Source organism: Lotus japonicus, chromosome 1 (genome assembly GCF_012489685.1).
Source record: "Lotus japonicus ecotype B-129 chromosome 1, LjGifu_v1.2".
Lineage (NCBI taxonomy): Eukaryota > Viridiplantae > Streptophyta > Magnoliopsida > Fabales > Fabaceae > Lotus > Lotus japonicus.
In genome coordinates, this window is record NC_080041.1 from 65,173,587 (window position 1) to 65,194,334 (window position 20,748).

Here is a 20,748-nt window from a genome sequence, read left to right on the forward strand (position 1 = left end):
GTAGTGATTGCAGAAGCGCTTCATTTGTTACTCTTGGGTCTTCAACTTCTGATATGTATGTCTTTGAATCAGAATCAGAGCCTGTTTATCAACCACTTAAAAGACAAACGTTAGAGTACCCTAATTGTTCATACACAATAAAAAACTTGTTATCATCAAAACATAGAGTTGTTCCACATGACCAAATCTTGGTCTTACAATCTCCCCCTTTTTGATGATGAAAAAAATCATGTATTTTGTTGAACAATTCTTAAACAATAAACTGAATATACTCAGAGTTTAAGGTATCGGAGTTAAACTTATCCTGATGTATATAGTTTATATAGCTCCTTCTGAATCCAAGTAATGAACTTGATTCTGAGCTAAGCTCCCTCTGAATCTATGACTTAATAAAAACGTTAGAATAGTCTAGATTCTAAGCTAAATTTTAGAAAGTGATCAGAATGATATGTCAATCAGAGTTATGCATTTAATAGTTTAACATAAAAGAATAAGCATAATTTATATCAAAACTCCAAAAGATCAGAGCATATGATCAGTTCAGAAGAAGTGAAATGTATTCCTTGCTATTGCCTCATGAAAGATCTATAGTCATAACGATTGATCACTTGAAATTCTCCAAAAGAAAAAAAATAACACATCAAAAACTCAGTTGTACTCCCCCTTTTTGTCATAAGCAAAAAGGACGAAGAGTGTGAAAAACTTAGCATTGAAGTACAAGGTACTCCCCCTAAGAAAAGGACAAAGTTCACAAGATTAGATAAGAAAATAATATAAGGAAAGAGTCAGAAGGAAAAAGTTATATATATATATATATATATGTATGTATGTATATAAAGAAAAGCAATTAAGATCCAAAACAAAATAAGTAAAAGAAATAACAGGAGGCGATAAAATAAATTCTAAGGTTATTTCTTCTGTAGAAGCTCCATAAGCATTTGCTTGATCTCCTCATTTGATTTTTGAATGGCAGTGGTGACGGAGTCTTGATGATCTAAGCGAGCCCGGAATACCTGTTGCTCCGCTTGAATGTTAGCTAGAGTTGCTTCAATTCCAGAGGGGACTGGAGCAGAGGAGCTAACTATCACAGTGGATGTAGAACCACCAGCCTTAGCTTCCAACTGAAGAGCCTTGGATTTGAGCATATCACCCTTAAACAGAGCTTCTAGACGAGTGCTTTCAACTCTGACAGCTTCTTCATAGTCAGCTTCCACTTGAACTCATTCTGCCAGCTCATCTTCATAAACAACCTGAAAAGCTGCAATCTCCTCTTCTTTGCGGTGAATAGCATTCAGAGCTAATTCCCTTAGTCTGAGTAGACCTTGGTACTCAACAGCTGCATTCAGAGAAGCTTCCCTTGCTTCTTCACCCTTGACCCGTTGATCCTTGTCAAAGTTAGTAAACTCATGCAGGTCTTCAAGATGGATTCTCAACCAATGCTCAAAATGCTCCCAGAGTTTAGCAACCAATTTTGGTTTGGAGCAAGAGTTAGTGGCCGCATACAGATTGCGAATCCAGGTGTTTGCTTCAACACACATCCAATTGAGATACTCAAGAAGGTTGTGGGGATCTGGTGGGTTGTATGGGATCAGAGCTTGGTTGGATGGGGTGCATGTGAGAGTGGAGCTTGATGCTTCTGAAGTTACTGGAGCAGAGGTGTCTGCCTCAGAGTTCACATGTTCAAAGGCATGGTCTAGGATTATCTGATCAGGGATAGTCTGATCAGGGACAGATTGTGTGTGTGGAGTTTCTGGTTGAGAAAATACAAAGTCCTTTGAGATGAATGGAGAGTATTTTCTAAGTGTAACATCAGAGGGTTCTGATGTGGTTGGTTCAGCATTAGAGGTTCGAAATGCAACAGAGAGAGGGACAGGATCAGATTGAGGTTGAATGAATGTAGATTGGTCAGATTCGTTGGGAGTGGGGAGTGGGTAAGTAAGTTGGATGATGGGTGGAGTTTGTGCAAAGGAGGATTGGCGAATTAGATCTAAAAGATCTGGTTTAGGAGGTTGGGGAATTGGTTGTTCAAATGAGGTTGTGACTGTGGTGGTGGTAGTGTTTATGGGTTGTGATGGTAAGGGTACAGTCAGAGAGGTGAGTGGAGAGGTTAAATGAATTGTGGTTTAGGTGGTTAAGGTAGAAAGAGGAGGAAGGGGTTGAGTCTTATCAATGGATGTGAGAGCAAATGAAACAGAAGAGGAGACGGACTTACTTGTATGTCGTGCAAAGCCTCTGTTTGATCTAGGAGCAGGATTCTGAACCAAGGTGGTGGAAGCAGTATCCTTCTTGGTCCTCTTCTTCTTTGTCTTTTGATCTCCTTCAGAAGACTCCGTTGTTTGCTTCCTCTTTCTAGAAGCTTCAGCATCAGAAGTCTCAGGCAGATTTCTGATGAAGACTTCAGGATCTACATCAACGCCTTCATCCTTCAAGGCATTCAGATACTCCACAATGGTTTATAGAGAGCCATCCTTCGACCAGAGTGGGTAGCCATCGACATAGATTCGCCTCAAAGCTAACTCATCAGCAGATTCCTTCACCGGCTTTGTAACGCCCCGATTTCTCGAGTGTCGCACAGTAACCAAAATGTCGTAAATTTTCGTCGTTTAATTAATTAATCTTCAATTAGTGACAAAAGTTCAATTTTACAATATTCTTGAAACTTAACCATTTCAAACTCGCGGAAATAATCATCAACGTAAACCCCAAACTTTATTTAATCATTGAAAAGAGTATGAAATAAATATCCGAAAGAAAACTTCAAAGTAAATTACATCAAGTTAAACTATCCCAACTAAAATAAAGTAATAGTTCAATGCTTCCAAAACTCGGTACCCTCAACCCAAAATGAAAAATGGATGTCTCTCAACCCATCCATATCCTTGGCCTCTTCCTCTTTATGTTCTTCCTCTTTATCTGAAGTGTAGTCGTCATCCGGTAGTGGCTCGTCACAGAGTATCAGCTCCCAAGAATGGGTCGTCGTCGTTATCTTCACGACCATCTACCCCCCCCCCCCAAATAAACACATAAACAAGTAGCGCAAGGGTCAGATCACATGTTCTCATAGAAACATTCACATGTTCATGTATTCTCATAAATAACAAGGTATAATAAGCATAATCTTTACGTTATATCACAGTCAGTCACCTAAGTTCAGTTAGGCTAACGACCTCACCATTCACACAACCACCTCAATACCAATGGCCATATTCACGATCATCCGCAGATGAACAATTCTCGGAGGGGACACACCGTACAACCCTCATTCATGTGGGGAGACACACCATCCGCCGGACACACCGCCCGTCCACAGAATCACAAGATGACCGCAGTCAACCAATCACGTGGGGACACAGTGTACAACCCACAAAACACCCTCGCGTGCAATAACCGTTTGTCTCTAACAGTACCATCGTTCTCATGGCCCATAGTCTTCACTAGACCTATGTCCAGTTATTCACATTTTCACTTTTTACTTGCAAGCGAGTTATTTCTCTTTCTCTTATATTGAGGCTCTAAGTCAAGTCTTCCTAGAGTCTTTTATTCTCATCACAAAACTAAAGATAGCAACACAACATTCACAGTGCACAAAAGGGGATTACGGCTAGGTGAGCGACCCTTTTGTACAAATAACCAATTAAACAGTGTGAAATCATTTAAGAATAGCCATATACATAAAAACATGCATATTATGTCACAACAGCACCACAAGGCAAGTACCAAGGCTTAACAGCATATAACTCACAGCATCTCCTAAACACATGTTCCTAAACAAAACTTCAAAACATTTTCGCAACTCAACATATTGACAGCAGAAACTACTTTCACAAAAACAGAGCCACAGAATGTATCTTTCAACCAAAAATCACGTATGATACCTTTCTGGAAAGCTATTTTAAATATCTACAACTCTCTAGTTAAACACTCGTTTATTTGAGTCCCATAATTAGGTGATATTAGAGCATCTCCAACGCTGGGCTCTTAGCCCAGCTGGAGGGCTTAAGAGCCGGCTCTTAGCCCAGCTGGAGGGCTTAAGAGCCGGCTCTTATTTTTTCTGTGCGTTGGAGAGAGCCTTCAAGCTCTTAGCTACAGTGCAGAGGCTCTTCTGCAAGAGCTTTTGCTTTGTGGGCTCTTACATTAAAAAATTATTATCTTCTCTCACATGCTCCTCATCAACTACTTTCAGAGGGAAGAAACGGTAGAAGGGAAGAAGAAGAACAACAGATTTGAAATAAACTACACAAGAACATAACCAAAATCAATTTTTTTTTTAAAAAAATCCAAACTTTACAACCAAAATCAAACTGAATGATAAAAAATCAAACTTTTACACTGCAACTGATATTTACATAGAAAAAAAAATCTCTGAGCCTTGCATGTCCGATCTGCTTGAAAGGGAGATGATCTGGAGACTTGCATGTGCGAAAAAGGGCTTCCTTTCCCCTGATCTGATCTGGTGGCTCCGATTTGGGTGGTGGTCAGTCGATTTGGGGGCGGTGAGGTGGATTTTGGCTGTGGTGGTGGGTGTTTGAGGCGGTGAGGTGGGTTGGGTTTCGGTGGGTTGGGTTTCAGTGGTGGTGAGGTTGCAGTGAGGTGGGTTTTGGTGGGGTTGCAGTGAGGTTGCAGGTAGAAACAGAGAAGAGAAGAGGGGAGAAGAAGAGAAGAGGGGAGAAGAAGAAGAAGAAGAAGAAGAAGAGAAGAGGGTTTCGAGGAGGCAGGGGAGAAGAGGGGAGAAGAAGAAGAAGAGAAGAGGGGAGAAGAAGAGAAGAGGGTTTCGAGGAGGCAGGGGAGAAGAAGAGAAGAGGGGAGAAGAAGAAGAAGAAGAAGAGGGTTTCGAGGGGGAGAAACAGCTAGGGTTAGAAATTGGGGCTGAAATGGGTTTATATATAGGGTGACCGGTTGGGCAGGTCACCCTCCCGTTGTGGACCGGTTTCAGACCGGTTTTGACCGGCTGGAGCCGGTTTTTTTACCGTTTTAGGTTGTCTGACCGGTTTGGCCGGTTATCAGACCGTTTCTCTCCCATTTTCAGCTTTTATACATTATATATAGTGTGCACTTCATCATTTTACACATCAATTTTTACTCCCACAAGTTCTCTCTTGTCCAAAGATTCAAACAAAATTCAAAATGGATCACCATCATTATCAACAATACTATGAATTGTTGGACGATCAAACACTTCCCACCAATAAAAGTTCTCAACCTCCGCCGGTGTTACAACAAGGAAACCAACCTTCACAGGTGTTTCGACCTACGCCGTCATTTCCTCATCACAACCAAGCGCGTCACACCCGAGGTAATTTTCAAATTTCTCAACACCAAATGTCTCCATATCCACCTCAAGACCAACCGCATCACCCCGGTGGCAATTTTCAAAATTCTCAATACCAAATGTCTTCATATCCACCTCAAAACCAACCGCCTCACACCGGTGGCAATGTTCATAATTCTCAGTACCAAATGTTTCCATATACATCTCAAAACCAACCACTTCACCCTGATGCATCCACACAATACCAATTTCAAAGCCAAGCCCCTCCTACTGGTAGTACTGATTCAAAAGTCTCTGATACACAATGTGAGGCTACGCCTGATGATACACAACACGAGGGTCTAGATGATATTGATCTTGAAGATGAAGATCAATCTTCTGGAAAGAAACGCACCAGATGGAGGGTTAAAGACGATTTACTTCTTGTTCAATCATGGCTCAACATTTCTAAGGATCCGACGGTGGGAACTGATCAAACGGCAGCAAAGTTTTGGGATAGGATCCGCGACCAATTTGATGAGTACCGTGACTTTGACACTCCTCCGAGGACAGGGAAGATGCTGAAATGTCGTTTTGGAAAGTTGAGTAAAGATATTCAATTCTTTACCGGTTGCTACAACAAAGTTACCACTCCTTGGAAAAGTGGACACTCAGAGAAGGATATCATGGCTGAGGCGCATGCCCTATTTCAGGTAGACCATAAAAAAGATTTCACACATGAGAATGTATGGCGGATGGTGAAAGATGAACCAAAGTGGAAGGGACAATCAATGAAAACCAATTCAAGGGGACAAAAGAAGTCAGGAGCTGGCGCCGACGGAACATCGACTGACCCAAGTGCATCAATTGATTGCGACGAATATGAGGCAACACCACCAACAACCCGCCCGAAGGGCAAAAAGGCAGAGAAGAGAAAGGCCAAAACAATAGATACTGCGTCAAGTACTCTATCTTTTGCTCCTCACCCTGATGTGTTAGACATGGGGAAGGCTAAAATGGAAATGATGGCAAATTTTAGGGAGATAAGGAACAGAGAACTAGATTTGCAACAAGCTGACCAACAACTGAAACAAAGTGAACTGCAATTGAGACAGGAAGAACTCAAATTTAAGAAGGCGGAGAACTTTAGGGCATATATGGATATCCTTAACAAGAACACATCTGGAATGAACGATGAGGAGTTGCGTACGCATAACGCACTACGTGCTTTCGCCTTAAGTGAACTAGGAATGTCTTAAATCTTCTTGTGTTTCTTAATGTGTATCAGTGATGTAATTTTATTCTTCCAATTTCTTAATGTGTATTGCATCAATGTTGTAATTTTATTATTCTAGTTTCTTCATGCGTACTGCATCAATGTTGTAATTTCGTTATTCTAATTTCTTAATTAGTATATTGTCAATGTCGTAATTTTATCATTCAAATTTCGTAATAAGTACTACGTTAATGTTGGGGAATATAGTCGTTGGGGAATATAGCGGTTGGGGAATATAGTCGTTGGGGATATAGCCGTTGGGAATATAGCCGTTGGGAATATAGCCGTTGGGGAATATAGCCGTTGGCAATATAGCCGTTGGGAAATATAGCCATTGGGAAATATAGCCGTTGGGAATATAGCCGTTGGGGAATATAGTCGTTGGGAATATAGCCGTTGGGAATATAGCCGCTGTTTCTCTTATTTATTCATGCCATATTTCATTCATTTCAACATTCAACAGTTCTTTCGTTCTCTCATCTTGTATTCCTCCTATCAAATTACACCAATATTTTCTCATTTGTGCCATATAATGGACCCAAACAATTTACCCGACTGGAACACATTTTACAACGAATGTGCGGAGGATTTTATGAATGACACGTTCGTTGAAGATATGATGCAGCAGGAGATGGAGTTCTATCAACAACAACAACATGCCAACACCGTTAGGCCCAAGAAAACAAGAAGAGTGATAAAGAGAGATCGTGAAGCTGGGAACGAGCGGTTGATGAAGGACTACTTCTCTGAAAATCCTGTATACACGGAAGAGCTTTTCCGACGAAGGTTTCGAATGTGAAAGCATGTGTTCCTCAGAATTGTAGAGGCCCTTGGGTCTTATAACCCGTACTTTTTAATGTCTGTTGATGCAGTTGGAAGACAAGGTCTATCACCATTACAAAAGTGCACCGCCGCTATTCGTATGTTTGCGTATGGATCACCTGCTGACAGTGTTGACGAATACGTTCGAATTGGTGAAAGTAATGCAATTGAGTGCTTAAAGAATTTTGTAGAAGGTGTGTGTGAAGTATTTGGTGGGCAATACTTGAGGCGTCCGAACGAGGAAGACATGACACGCCTACTTCAATGGGGGGAGTCTCGTGGATTTCCAGGTATGCTAGGTTCCATTGATTGTATGCATTGGGAATGGAAGAATTGTCCAGTTGCGTGGAAAGGTCAATACACCCGAGGTGATCATGGAAGACCCACAATCATGCTTGAAGCAGTGGCATCACAAGACTTGTGGATTTGGCATGCAATTTTTGGCATTGCAGGCTCAAATAATGACATTACTGTGCTAAACCAATCTCCCGTGTTTAATGAGGTTTTGCGTGGAGCTGCTCCCATGGTGAAATTTAGAGTGAATGAAACAATGTATCACATGGGATACTATCTAGCAGACGGTATCTATCCCGAGTGGGGTACATTTGTGAAGACCATCCCAATGCCACAAGGAGAAAAAAAGAAAAAGTTTGCCAAAAGACAAGAAGCAGCAAGAAAGGACGTGGAACGTGCATTCGGAGTGCTCCAATCTCGGTTTCCGATTGTCCGTGGTCCATCACGCTGGTGGCATCCGAATGACATGAAGTCAATCATCTATGCTTGCATCATATTGCATAACATGATTGTTGAAGATGAGCGCAACACGTACAAAGGTAATTTTGTTTATGAGCAGGTCAATAATGACATATCGGATGCTGAAGTATTAAGCGGACCTATTCCCGCTTTTAGAAATATGTTGGAAAGGAGAGCACATCAAATTGAAAAGTCAATCCATCGCCAACTTCAAGCAGACTTGGTGGAGCATATCTAGGAGCTTCCTGAAATCGATAATAATGAAACTTAATCTTCACGCCTTAATGTGTATTTCGTTTCAAATGTATTGTTGTTTATTTTTCATTGTCATGTATTTCCTTTCGTATCTATTTTGTTAATGTAATGTATTAAGGTCTCTCTTAGGGATTGTTGTACTCTTTTTCCTTCACTAGGCTTGTATCTCAATTGGGATTTTCCTAGTAAGGTTTTAATGAGGCTCTCTCTCTCAAGTTTGGCTCTCTTTTATTTCTATAATTCAATACAATGTATTTTTTTAAAAATTTTTAAGTTAACATGTTCAAATTTAAAATTAATTTTTTAAATTTTTTAGTAAAATTAATTTTAAATTAAATTAGTATAAGTAATAATTAAATTAATTTCTAGTTGAAGTATTGATATACTATTAAATTTTAAATCTAAATTAGGTGAAAATAAATATCATTATTTAATGTTGTATGGTGGGACAGGGTGGGACCCTTGTAATAGTAATTTAAGAGCCCATGCATTGGAGCAAAATCTGCTTCAGGCTCTTAGCAGGCTCTTAAGTCTGACGTGGCAAATGAATAGTGCTGAATAGTGTATAAGAGCTCAGATAAGAGCCCAAGGCATTGGAGTTGCTCTTAGGCCTTAAAGCTTACTGTTCGGAACAGGAAAGACAACAGGTGTAACAGTTACTAGAAACGACCCCCAGGTCACATTACTAAACCAAAAATTATGATTTTTATATGTCCGGAAATCTATTTCGAAAATCTACAACTTTCATTTTAATCACTTTTTCATTTGACGACCATAAACAGGTAAAAAGGGGCTCTGAAGTCAAAGGTCCAGTACAGGAAACTGGCAGCGAAACTCTCACCTCTAGTTTAAGCTATAAATCATTTCAGCCCAAGGCTTTAAGCTATGTTCCACAATAAAAATCAAATCACATAGGTCTCATATCATAATAGTACAGCAAGCAAACTTTCAACCCAAACCCTCATGCAAACCCTCAACAATCAAGATTCTTCACAACCAAACATAGCAACAAGTCCCTAATAAACTACCCAAGTCCTAGGACCAGCCCTTACCTTGATTCTTGATCTGAAAAGAGAAGAGAATGAAGTTTGGAAGAACAATCTCTTGCTGTCCAAGTCCCCTTCACCTTCCTTCTCCCTCGCGATTTCTCTCTCCCTCTCGCAAAGCTCTCTCTCGCGTGTACGACGGCGTCCCGGCGGTGGTGGCGGCTTGAGCGGCGACCTCCCCCCTTGCTCTCTCGAGTTCTCTCACTGTTCTCTCTCTGGTTTTTCACTGTTCTGAATGAGGGAAAGAAAATAGGGTTTTCCCGTTAATCCCATGCAAACCACAAGTGGGCTAGGGTTTGGTTTTCCCTTTTCAAGCCCAAATCTCATCACCTTTGACCCAATTATTTAAAAACCCTAACCAGGTCTTATTTAATTAAAAACCTACGCTTTTTAATTAAATAACCTAACCAAATTCGGAATTAAAATAAAAATGCACAAATTAATTCGCTGGCACTTTACTACCAGAACCACACTCGGTACAATTCGAATATCTCGAGCTACAGGGGTCGGAATGACCTGATTCCACTTCAGGAATTTACTACACTTAAAGGGATACAACTCACATGAAGGACGTTTTCCCAAATGAGGTCGTTAAAACCCTCTAAAAATTCACACAAGTTGACAGTTGTAATCTGTCAAAACTCAAACTTAGCCAAAAGTCTTATTTTATTCAATCTATCACTTAAGCATTACATAAGTAAGTCTAGGGTCTTACAGGCTTCACAACGACCTTCTCAATCAGCTTCATGTTGTGAAGAGTCTTGGCGTTGATTGCTTCTCTAGTAGCCACAGTCAGATTGTCTGTGCAGTTGGAGTCCTTCAGGAATTGAACCAGTTCATCCTCCATGAAAATGTTTGAGAGCATCCTTCCAAAAGGGAATGTACTTGATGGAGGCCTTGTCGGAGGTGGTTGTGGTTCTTGATTTCTTCACCGCATCCTTCGGATACTGAAAGAGAAAGTAGGGAAGACAGAGTTTGAACTTCTGATCCAGACAATAAAGCATGCATTTCTGGTCGCGTTCATGTAATCTGGGGAGCTGGATGTGGGCCTTGGGTTGATGCACATCAGAAGGATCTTGTGCCAGACCCTCAGCTTGGTAGAGAGATCCTTTGTTTTCCCATCAGTTTTTTAAGAGATCTTTTTCCCAAAAAGGTGAGGATTGACGTAATTCTGAATCAACCTGATTTGATTGTCCACATTGGTGAATCTTTTCCCTCTTTTATTCTCCATTCCCAGAAGTTTGGCGATGGAGATCTCTGTGATGACAATCTTCTTCCCTAGAACGCTTGAGACGATCTAGACATCATTGCAGGTGGCCCTTCTCTAGAATTCTTTGACCAATTTCACATACACTGGCCCGGGAAGACGCTTGAAGTAATTTTCCCAATTTTGAGCGGCAACCTCAGCTTTCAAGTTAACCCTATTTAATTAGAGGTTGTCAAAGTCAACCCTTGGTTCACAAAGAACCATAAGCTCGTCGAAGGTGAGAACGCAAGTGACCGGAGCTTCTTCCATTTGAGCTTGAATTGCTTCTTCAGAAACATGCTTTCTAGGTTGAGCCTGAAAAGATGATGAAGACCCTCCTGCATGAAGGTGAGGAATAACCGGACCATCAAAGGTTTCTTTCATTCTCTTGGCCTAGCCTCCTGAGAGAAGGAGTTGAGATATTCCAAGGTAGCAGCTTGCTTGTTGGTGTTTGATGAAGCCTTGGATGAGGTTGAAGGTTTGGGTGACTAAGGTAATCGGAGAGATGAGAGATGAGAGAGAGAGAGAGAGTGCAAAAGAAATTTCTTGAAAGACAAGTGCAATAGTGATCGTGTGAAAGAACGTGGGTGGATAGTGGGTTAATATGTGATTTGAAAGGTAACCGTTGAGTGGTTGAAAAACCAAAAGCCAAAAGTGAAAATCAACGGCCAGAAATTAATGAAGTAACAATAGGAAATAAATACTTATAACACGCGGTGGAGAATTAAGTAGATGTGATCATTACAACAGAAATTCCCGAGAGACACAAGGAACAAGGTATTAGAATAAATCTGACACGCGTTTAATGTCTTATCACAGAAGGAATACCATTGGGTACCCATCTTCTAATCAAGTGACCTTCTAAACTAGACAGCTTCTGATAGACAAGTATCATAGTCAAAGGCTCTGATCAATCTTCATACTGGACACGAGTCCATATTCAGATTTTTCAGAATAAACTTAAATCTATCCTCTACTAAGGGCTTTGTGAAAATATCTGCCCATTGATGGTCAGTATCCACAAACTTCAGAAGATGTACGCCCTTCTGAACATAATCTCTAATAAAGTGATACTTTACCTCAATGTGCTTGGCCCTTGAGTGTAAGATAGAGTTCTTACCTAGAGAAATAGCAGCAGTGTTTGAAGGTATGAAAAACGGTAGAAAGGGGGGGTTTGAATAACGTTTTCAGTACAAAACTACCACCTTAAAGATTTTGACAAATCTTTTGAGAACTTAAGTGCTAAAGATAAGAGATAGAAAAGCACACAAGGATTTTATCCTGGTTCACTTGATAAATCACTCAAGCTACTCCAGTCCACCCGTTAAGGTGATTTCTTCCTTCTTAGAATGAAGGCAATCCACTAATCAGGTAAGAGTTACAACTGCACTTGAAACCTACAAGTGACTAACAATTACACTGACTTAGCTCACACTAAGATTCACTCTCTTAGTCTTCTCTAGGATCCGATCAACCTTGATCTCCTAAAGGAACTAAACAAACTGTTTATCAAGGAAATGTTTACAAGAGATTTGCTTCTAAAAAGCTAATAGTAAACACAATGAATTTCAGATGAAAGAAAGCTTAGAATATTTTGAATATCTTGCGCGTGTGTATTGCTTCTGGTATTCTCGCTTTTTTCTTTCAATCTTCAGCCTCTATATATACTCCAAGGATTAGGGTTGAGCGTTGCATGGGAAATGCTACCGTTGGAGGGCAGTTCTGGAAAATCCAGCTTCTGCTGTGGCTGAGAACGTTAGGTAGGTCGTCAGGAAGGTACACTTGCTTTTGTACTTGGATAGCGACTTGACCTTTTAACCTAGGAGACTTCTGATCAGAGGAATGCTTCGTATTGGAACTTGTGAAGCCGGTTGATCAGAGTCAGAGGGAAAGCACAGATCCTCTGACCATTGTATCTTCTGATTCTGAACTCAGAGGGAAGAACATGGCCTTCAGAGTTTCTTGCTTCTGGACTTCAGAGTTTCCACTATTCAGCTTCTGGATCTTCAGAGTCTTCTGCACCATCAGAACATCTGAACCTTCAGTGTTTCTTGGTTATCAGAACTTCTGGATCTTCAGAGCTTCTAGCGACTGAGTCCACATCAGAGTTTGTATAGCTCCAGAACTTCTGAAGCTTTTCCACTGTTCATACTGAACATGGTGAATGCGAAAGCGTTGCTTGGGTTACCCTTTATACACAGTGCTTCTGATTTGTGTGAGATTGAGTTGAGGTCAGAGCCTGTAAATAGCACACTCAGAAAAACACGTTAGAGTACCACAATTGTTCATATCAAAAGGTTAACTTGTAATCATCAAAACATAGAGTTGTACTACTAGATCAAAACTTGATCTTACAATCTCCCCCTTTTTGATGATGACAAAACTCAGATTTTTGATGAACAATTCTTAAACAATAAACTGAATTCACTCAGAGTTTAGAGATATAGAATAAGACTTATCCTGATGTGAATAGTTTATCTTGCTCATTCTGAATTCAAGTCACTGCTTGATTCTGAGCTTAGCTCCCCCTGAATCTAATACTTGATGAAAACGTTAGTAAAGTCTAGATTCTTAGCTAAAACATATAAGAGTTCAGAGTGAAAAGCTTATGACATAGATGAAAAAACGAATAATCAGAGCGCATAAGTGATCAGAGTCATAGACAGGGTATCAGAGTCTTGGGTATCAGAGTCAACTTAGAATCACTTCAGAAGAAGTGAAATGTATTCCTTGTATTTGCCCAGTGACACATCTATGGTCATGAAGGTGGAACTCTTAAAATCTCCAAAATAAAAATAAGTCACACTAACACATCTTACACATCAAAAACTGGGTTTACTCCCCCTTTTTGTCATAAGCAAAAAGCTTGGGGTGTGAAAAACTTAGCTTGAAGTACAAGGTACTCCCCCTTAGAGAAGGTCTAAGTTTAAAGAAAATGAAGACGATGTAAGAATCAGAGTTAGGCGATAATAAGTGGAAGAGTTAATGCAAGGGATGAGCGTTTACCACCGGCCAAGTGAGTAAATAGAAGGGTCAGTTACCAAGAACGTAACCTCGAGAAACTGTAGGAGCATTAACTTTCAGAGAGAAAGTGAAGCCTATAAAAAGCGTTGGAGAAAAAGGTAAGCTTCACACCTCGAATAATTTTCAGTAAAAAAAAATGGCATCATACAGAATGGCATTAGAAGAGCTCAGAAGGAAGGCTTTTGAGGAAGATATGTTCCTCAATATTAGGCATCCCGATGGTACAAAGACCATACAAGAGCTGACGAAGACACTGCTGGAAGAAGATCTTGGTCCAGAGATGGAGAAAGATCTGAAGGAGTTCCTCTGCTTCGTGGAAGAGATTCAGGAGCTTTGCCGGCGGGAGCTGAATCTGCTGGAAGAGAAGGAGACTGTGGAAAAGAGACTTAAGACGACAGAAGATAGTCTAGAGAGAGATGAGCTGAGCATCAGACTCGGCAACATAGAGTATACACTGGATCGTCTGGAGAAGGAAAGAGTGGAGCAGCGCCAAGAATGCAGAAGAATGAGGAAGGATCCTCCATTCTAGATATAGGGAATAATGTATGATGGAAAGAATTATGATGTAAACATAGAACAATTATGAATAAAACAGGTTTTGCAAACATATGTGACACAAATATATATAGATATATGCATATAGAATCACAGACGAACAAATGAAAATAAGTAAATAAAAAAGAAACAGAGTTTAACAAAAAGGAAAACAAAGTAAACGAAAGAATAAAAAGAGGAGATCCTAAGACTAAGGTTTGTCAGTGCGGCGCAGAAGTTCCATCATCATTTGCTTCATCTCAATCAGCATGGATTCATGAGTGTCAAGACGGTGTTCCATGATGTCGAGTCTGGATGAGCTTGTCTGAGTAGAGCTGGAAGGAACGTTCTGAGCAGCTTGAGGTTCTGGAATGGAAGCAGAAGCAGCAGGAGTAAACATAACTGGTGCAAGTCGCTCTGCCTCAACCTCAGCTTCAAGACGCTCTGCCTCAAGTCTGGCTTGTTCAGCCTGAGCTGCTGCTTGACGTGCAGCTTCTGCTTCTTGCTCTTTCTTTCGCTTGGCTTCTTCAATAGCTTCAAGAAGCTTATTTCTCAGTTCTAGTTCATGAAGAGCCACCCTTCTGGCAAACCTTTGCTTTGCAGCCTCAACACTCTGACTGCCCTCTGCATGCAGGAGCTGCATCATAGCGGGAAACTGAGCCACTAGCCAAGTGCTCAAATTGTTCCACTCATCAGCCACATGTTCAGCATTCTCACTGAGGTCAGTCTGACCGTGCACATTGCGGAGCCTCAAGGAGGCTTCATGATTGAAGATATTGATGCACTCAGAGAGAGATGTGGGTTGAAGGTGAGTATAGGGAATTATGGAGAGGTTGGTTTCAGGAGAGGCTGGGTGATTGCTGCTATGAGCTTCAGAGGCACCTTGTGGAGAGCCAATGTTAATCATGGGAGCATTGGGTTCAGAGGTTCCACGGTGAGGGTCTGAAGTTTCAGCCAGAGGGTGAGGTGATCTAACCGAGGATTGGTTAGACACTGATTGTTCGGGTTCAGGGTCTGGTTGAATAGGCTCATGTTGGTCAGGGACAGGGTGAGCTTGTTGAACTAGGGGATCTGCCTCTTGGATAAGATTGGCCAAGATAGGTTCATCTGGGTCAACTAGACGTTCAGGTCTAGGGCCAGGATATTGCCTAGGGCTTGGACATGTAAGGTAATATTCTTCCAAGGCAGATACCTTCTCTTTCCTAACCTCCATGAATTTTCTAATTGATTCAGAGGTATTGGAGGGAGGAGAGTCAATGACATTGATGGGGAAGGATACAGGTGTGAAGGCTGATGAAGAGTCTGTATCCGTGGTTCTGACAGCAGGACGTGCTGATGCTCTGGGAGCAGAGTGATCAGACGTTTTGGGTTGTGGTTCTGTTGGTTTGGGTTCTGATTGGTGTTGGATGAGTGGTTCAGAAAGTGATGGGTCATATGGAATGGTAAGGAGAGAGGTTGGATCTTCTGACCTAGAGGGTTGGTTCTGAAGCAAATTCTAGAGAGGTGCTTCAGTAGGAGAAGGTTGAAAGAAAGAAGATCTTGGGGAATGTGGTGGAGTGGTGGTTTGTGCGGCTGGCTGGGATTCAGGAATAGGAGTGAGGGGATTTGAGGAGTGTTGAAGTAAGGCAGAAATAGGAAGTGCATCAAATAAATTCAAATCATCATCAGAAGCAAGTGCAGGCTTACTTGAATGTGCTGATGATCGAGTCACTCTGGCAGGAGCGTCAGTCCTTCTGACCTCTGCAGCAGCTGGTTCCACCCGAGTAGGCTTCACCACAATTCTGACCTTCCTCTGCTTCTTCTTTGGAGGACCATCCTCACTATCATCACCATCATCATCAGCAGGCTTGCTCTTGGGTTTCTTGACCGGAGGGACATCAGATTCCTCTGAGGATTCTTCCAGAACCATCTTCCTCTTGGTTTTCTTCTTGGGAGGAGAAGGAAACTCTGGTGCTGGTAGAAGGTTGCTGACAAACTCATCAAGGTCAATCTCGAATCCTTGAGCCCTGAGGTCTTCAACATAGCATCTGATGGCGTCAGGATGGTCTGCTTGAGTCCACAGAGGGTAGTCATTCAGAGGCATTCTTCTTCCTCTGATCTCAGAAGATGTGTCTTCATGAGCAGGAGCAATCTTCTTCTGGATTAAGCCCATTTTCTTCAGAGAGTTGGCAGTGAAGACGTCACTGACAATTGTGCTCAAGTCCTCTGTGCAACCAGCATTGATCAAATCTTGCACCAAGTTGCTTTCAATGAGAAAGTCTGAGAGCAGCCTCCCAAAAGGGATATATTTGATTGCAGACTTGATGGAGGCGGTGGTGCGAGACTTCCGGATGCATTCCTTCAAATAGGAGAACAGGAAGTAGGGAAGGCAGATCTTCTCCTTGTTTTGAATGAAAAACAGCATCGCCTTCTGGTTGAAGTTGATGTAATCTGGAGAACTACCCTTCGGTCTCTGATTTATGCAGTTGAGCAGGATCTTGTGCCAGATTCTCAATTTGGGGTGAAGATCCATCACCTTATAACTCGTCTTGCCCGGTTTGAAAGAGGTGTACAGGGCCTTGTTGACAATGTCCTTGGTGCTGGGTTTCAACTTAGATTCCGTCAGTTGGAACCGATACCCATAAGCAGTTTCGGCTCCTAGCAGATTCACGAATGACTTCTCAGAGATGATGATCTTCCGGCCAAGAATGTGAGAGACCACCTGAGTGTCATCGCAGTCTGAGTGCTTCCAGAATTCTTTTACCAATTTCTCATACACCGGTCCTCGAAGTCGATTGAAGTAGTTTCCCCAACCTTGAGCTTGGACTTCAGGACGGAGATCAAACCCATTTGCAGCCAAGTTGTCGAGGTTGAATCTCCATTCTGCCAGGACTTGGAGTTCCTCAGGAGGGAATACACAGTGAACGGCACAGCCCCGTTCTGCAAGAGGAACAACCTGCTCTTGAGCTTCAACTTGTTCTTGTGCCGGGTTCGCAGAGCCTTGTTGACCCGTTGCCAAACCGACTACCATGTGAGGGAACTGAGGTGCATCTGCAGTAGATCTTCTGGTTTGTCTCACCATTTTGAAGAGGTTGAAGGTTTGAGGTAGAAGATGAAGTTTGAAGGATGAGGAGAGATCGAGAGAGAAATCACGAAGGAGGCGGTTTTGAAAAGCAGAGAGTGCGAGAGTGAAAACCGGAAGTGAGAGAGAACGTGTGTGTATAGTGGGTTTTATCAAATAACCGTTGTTGATTCAAAAAGCACTTTAAGATCAACGGTTGAAAATTAAAGATAGATAGTAACAGTAAAATACACAATCACACACAGGAGATAAGCATATCTACACGCAATCATAACAGACTGTCACACGGGCACGAGGAACTATGCATCAGAAATTCTGACGCACGTGTTGTTGTCTCAGCTTCAAAGTCAGTACCAGTGGGCACACACACTCTGATTGAGTTACCTTCTGAACTAGACATCTTCTGATCAAGAAGTATCATAGTCAGAGGTTCTGATCCATCTTCACTCTGGACAAAAGTCCATGTTTAGATTTTTCAGAATAAAATTAAATCTATCTTCAGCTAAGGGCTTTGTAAAGATATCTGCCCATTGATGGTCAGTATCAACAAACTTCAGAAGAAGTACGCCCTTCTGTACATAATCTCTAATAAAATGATACTTTACCTCAATGTGCTTTGCCCTTGAATGCAAGATAGGATTCTTACTCAATGAGATTGCAGCAGTGTTATCACAATAGATTGGGATATTGCTCTCAAGGATCTGATAATCCTCCAGCTGATGTTTCATCCAGAGCATCTGAGTGCTGCATATTGCTGCTGAGATATATTCTGCCTCTGCAGTTGATAGTGCAATGGTTGATTGCCTCTTGCTTGCCCATGAGACTAGATTGCTTCCCAGAAATTGACAATTTCCAGAAGTACTTTTTCTCTCTGTTCTATCTCCAGCATAATCAGCATCACAATAACCTGAAAGCTTATACTCTGATGTTTTCTTATACATCAAGCCAAGGTTAGTGGTGCCTTTCAGATACCTTAGGATCCTCTTAACAACAGTTAAGTGGGTTTCCCTTGGATCTGATTGGAAACGAGCACATAAATGAACACTAAATAATATGTCTGGCCTAGATGCAGTTAAGTATAGAGGTGAACCTATCATGCCACGATAGAGCTTCTGACATACTTTACCACTTTTATCTTCTTTTTCCAGAATGCATGTTGGATGCATTGGAGTCTTGGCCACTGTAGATTCCAGCATATTGAACTTCTTCAGAAGTTCTTTAGTGTACTTGCTCTGATGGATATATGTTCCTTCTGGTGTTTGATCAACTTGTATTCCCAGAAAGTACTTTAATTCTCCCATCATACTCATCTCAAATTCAGCCTGCATCATCTCAGAAAATTCTTTGCATAGAGATTGATTAGCAGAACCAAATATGATATCATCAACATAAATTTGCACAATTAAGATATCATCTTTATGAGTCTTGCAAAAGAGAGTTGTATCTACTTTACCCCTTACAAACTCATTCTCCAGAAGGAATGAGCTAAGTCTCTCATACCATGCTCTGGGAGCTTGCTTCAGACCGTAGAGTGATTTCTTCAATTTGAACACATGGTCTGGTTTCTTTTCATCTTCAAAACTTGGGGGTTGATGAACATAGACTTCCTCTGAGATATAACCATTTAGGAAGGCACTCTTTACGTCCATCTGATGTAGAATTATGTTGTGATTTACTGAGAAGGAAATCAATAGTCTGATTGCCTCCAGTCTTGCTACTGGAGCAAATGTTTCAGTGTAGTCTATTCCTTCCTGCTGGCTGTAGCCTTGAGCAACTAGCCTTGCCTTGTTTCTGACTACATCTCCTTTCTCATTTAGCTTGTTTCTGAATACCCATTTCGTTCCAATAACATGGACATTCTCAGGCTTCTTCACTAAGCTCCAAACATCGTTCTTGGAGAATTGATTCAATTCTTCTTCCATGGCCAGAATCCAATCCTTGTCCTGAAGAGCTTCATCTATGGACTTGGGTTCAATTAAGGACACCAATCCTTTCAGGCTCAGCAAGGTCTCTTCAGAGGGTCTGAAGGCAGATCTGGTTCTGACTGGTTCATCTTTGTTGCCCAGAATCAATTCCTTAGGATGAGCTGCAGTGATTCTGCTCTTCTTCAGAGTTTGTGAGTTAGAGGGACCAGCTTCTTCCTCTGGTTCATCTTCCTCTGGCTCAACTTCCTCTGGAGCTTTGCCTTTGTCAGAAACATTAATGCTTAAATCTGCAAACTTTTCAACTAGCTTTGACTGGTCAGAGTCAAGCTTATCATCAAATCTAACATGAATAGATTCTTCAATAGTCTTAGCATCAGTATTATAAAATCTAAAACCTTTAGATCTATCAGAATAACCAAGTAATAGACACTTAGAAGACTTAGCATCAAATTTATGCAATCTATCCTTAGTATTGAGAACATAACAAACACAGCCAAAAGGATGAAAATAAGAAATGTTGGGTTTTATGTTCTTCCACAATTCATAAGGAGTCTTATTCAGAATTGGTCTCACAGAGATTCTATTCTGAATGTAACATGCTGTGTTTACTGCCTCTGCCCAAAAGTGCTTAGCCATGCCAGTTTCTTGGAGCATGGTTCTAGCCATCTCCTGAAGAGTTCTGTTCTTCCTCTCAACAACACCATTTTGTTGAGGAGTTCTGGGACAAGAGAAATCATGTGCAATTCCATAGGAATCAAACAGACTCTCAAACTTGTCATTCTCAAACTCTCCACCATGGTCACTTCTGACACGCACAATTCTACAAGCCTTCTCGTTTTGCACTTGAGCAATGAAGGTAGAGAACACAGCATGAGACTCATCCTTGCGGGTTAGAAACTTTACCCATGTCCAGCGGCTATAGTCATCAACGATAACCATCCCATATCTCTTGCCACCTATAGACTCAGTTTTCACTGGTCCAAACAGGTCGATATGCAGAAGTTCTAACGGCCTTGAGGTTGAGACAACATTCTTTGCCTTGAAAGGGACTTTTGTGAATTTGCCTTTCTGACATGCTTCACAAAGAGCGTCTGAAGCGAACTTCAGATTGGGTAAGCCCCTGACAAGGTTTAGCTTGCTCAGCTGAGAAATCTTTCTCATACTGGCATGCCCTAACCGTCTATGCCATACCCACTGCTCTTCATTAACAGACAGAAGGCACTTCACATTCTGAGCCTCCAACTCAGATAATCTGATCTTATAAATGTTGTTCTTCCTCTTGCTGTTAAACAGAACAGAGCCATCGATCTGACTTACAGCCCGGCAGGACTTTTGATTGAATATAACATCATAACCCTTGTCAGCTAATTGACTTATAGACAATAAGTTATGTGTTAAGCCGTCTACCAATAAAACATTATCAATGCATGGACTACTATCTACACAAATAGTACCAGTACCAATAATTTTACCCTTTTCATTTCCTCCGAAGCCGACTTCGCCTCCAGGCTTAAGTTTCAGCTCTCGGAACATACGCTTTTCTCCCGTCATGTGACGC

At 41.4% G+C, this 20,748-nt stretch overlaps 1 protein-coding gene across 1 annotated transcript; it reads left to right on the top strand.

Moving 5' to 3' along the window:
- The first annotated feature begins 5,124 nt into the window (after positions 1–5,124).
- On the top strand, positions 5,125–6,507 carry LOC130742691 (glutathione S-transferase T2-like). Its single transcript, XM_057594795.1, has one exon. It carries the CDS (start codon positions 5,125–5,127, stop codon positions 6,505–6,507), a length of 1,383 nt encoding a protein of 460 aa, XP_057450778.1.
- The last annotated feature ends 14,241 nt before the right edge of the window (positions 6,508–20,748 follow it).

What these genes read in the sequence shown, in the direction of transcription:
- LOC130742691 (XM_057594795.1), top strand. Translation starts at nt 5,125, where the DNA reads ATGGATCACCATCATTATCAACAATACTATGAATTGTTGGACGATCAA.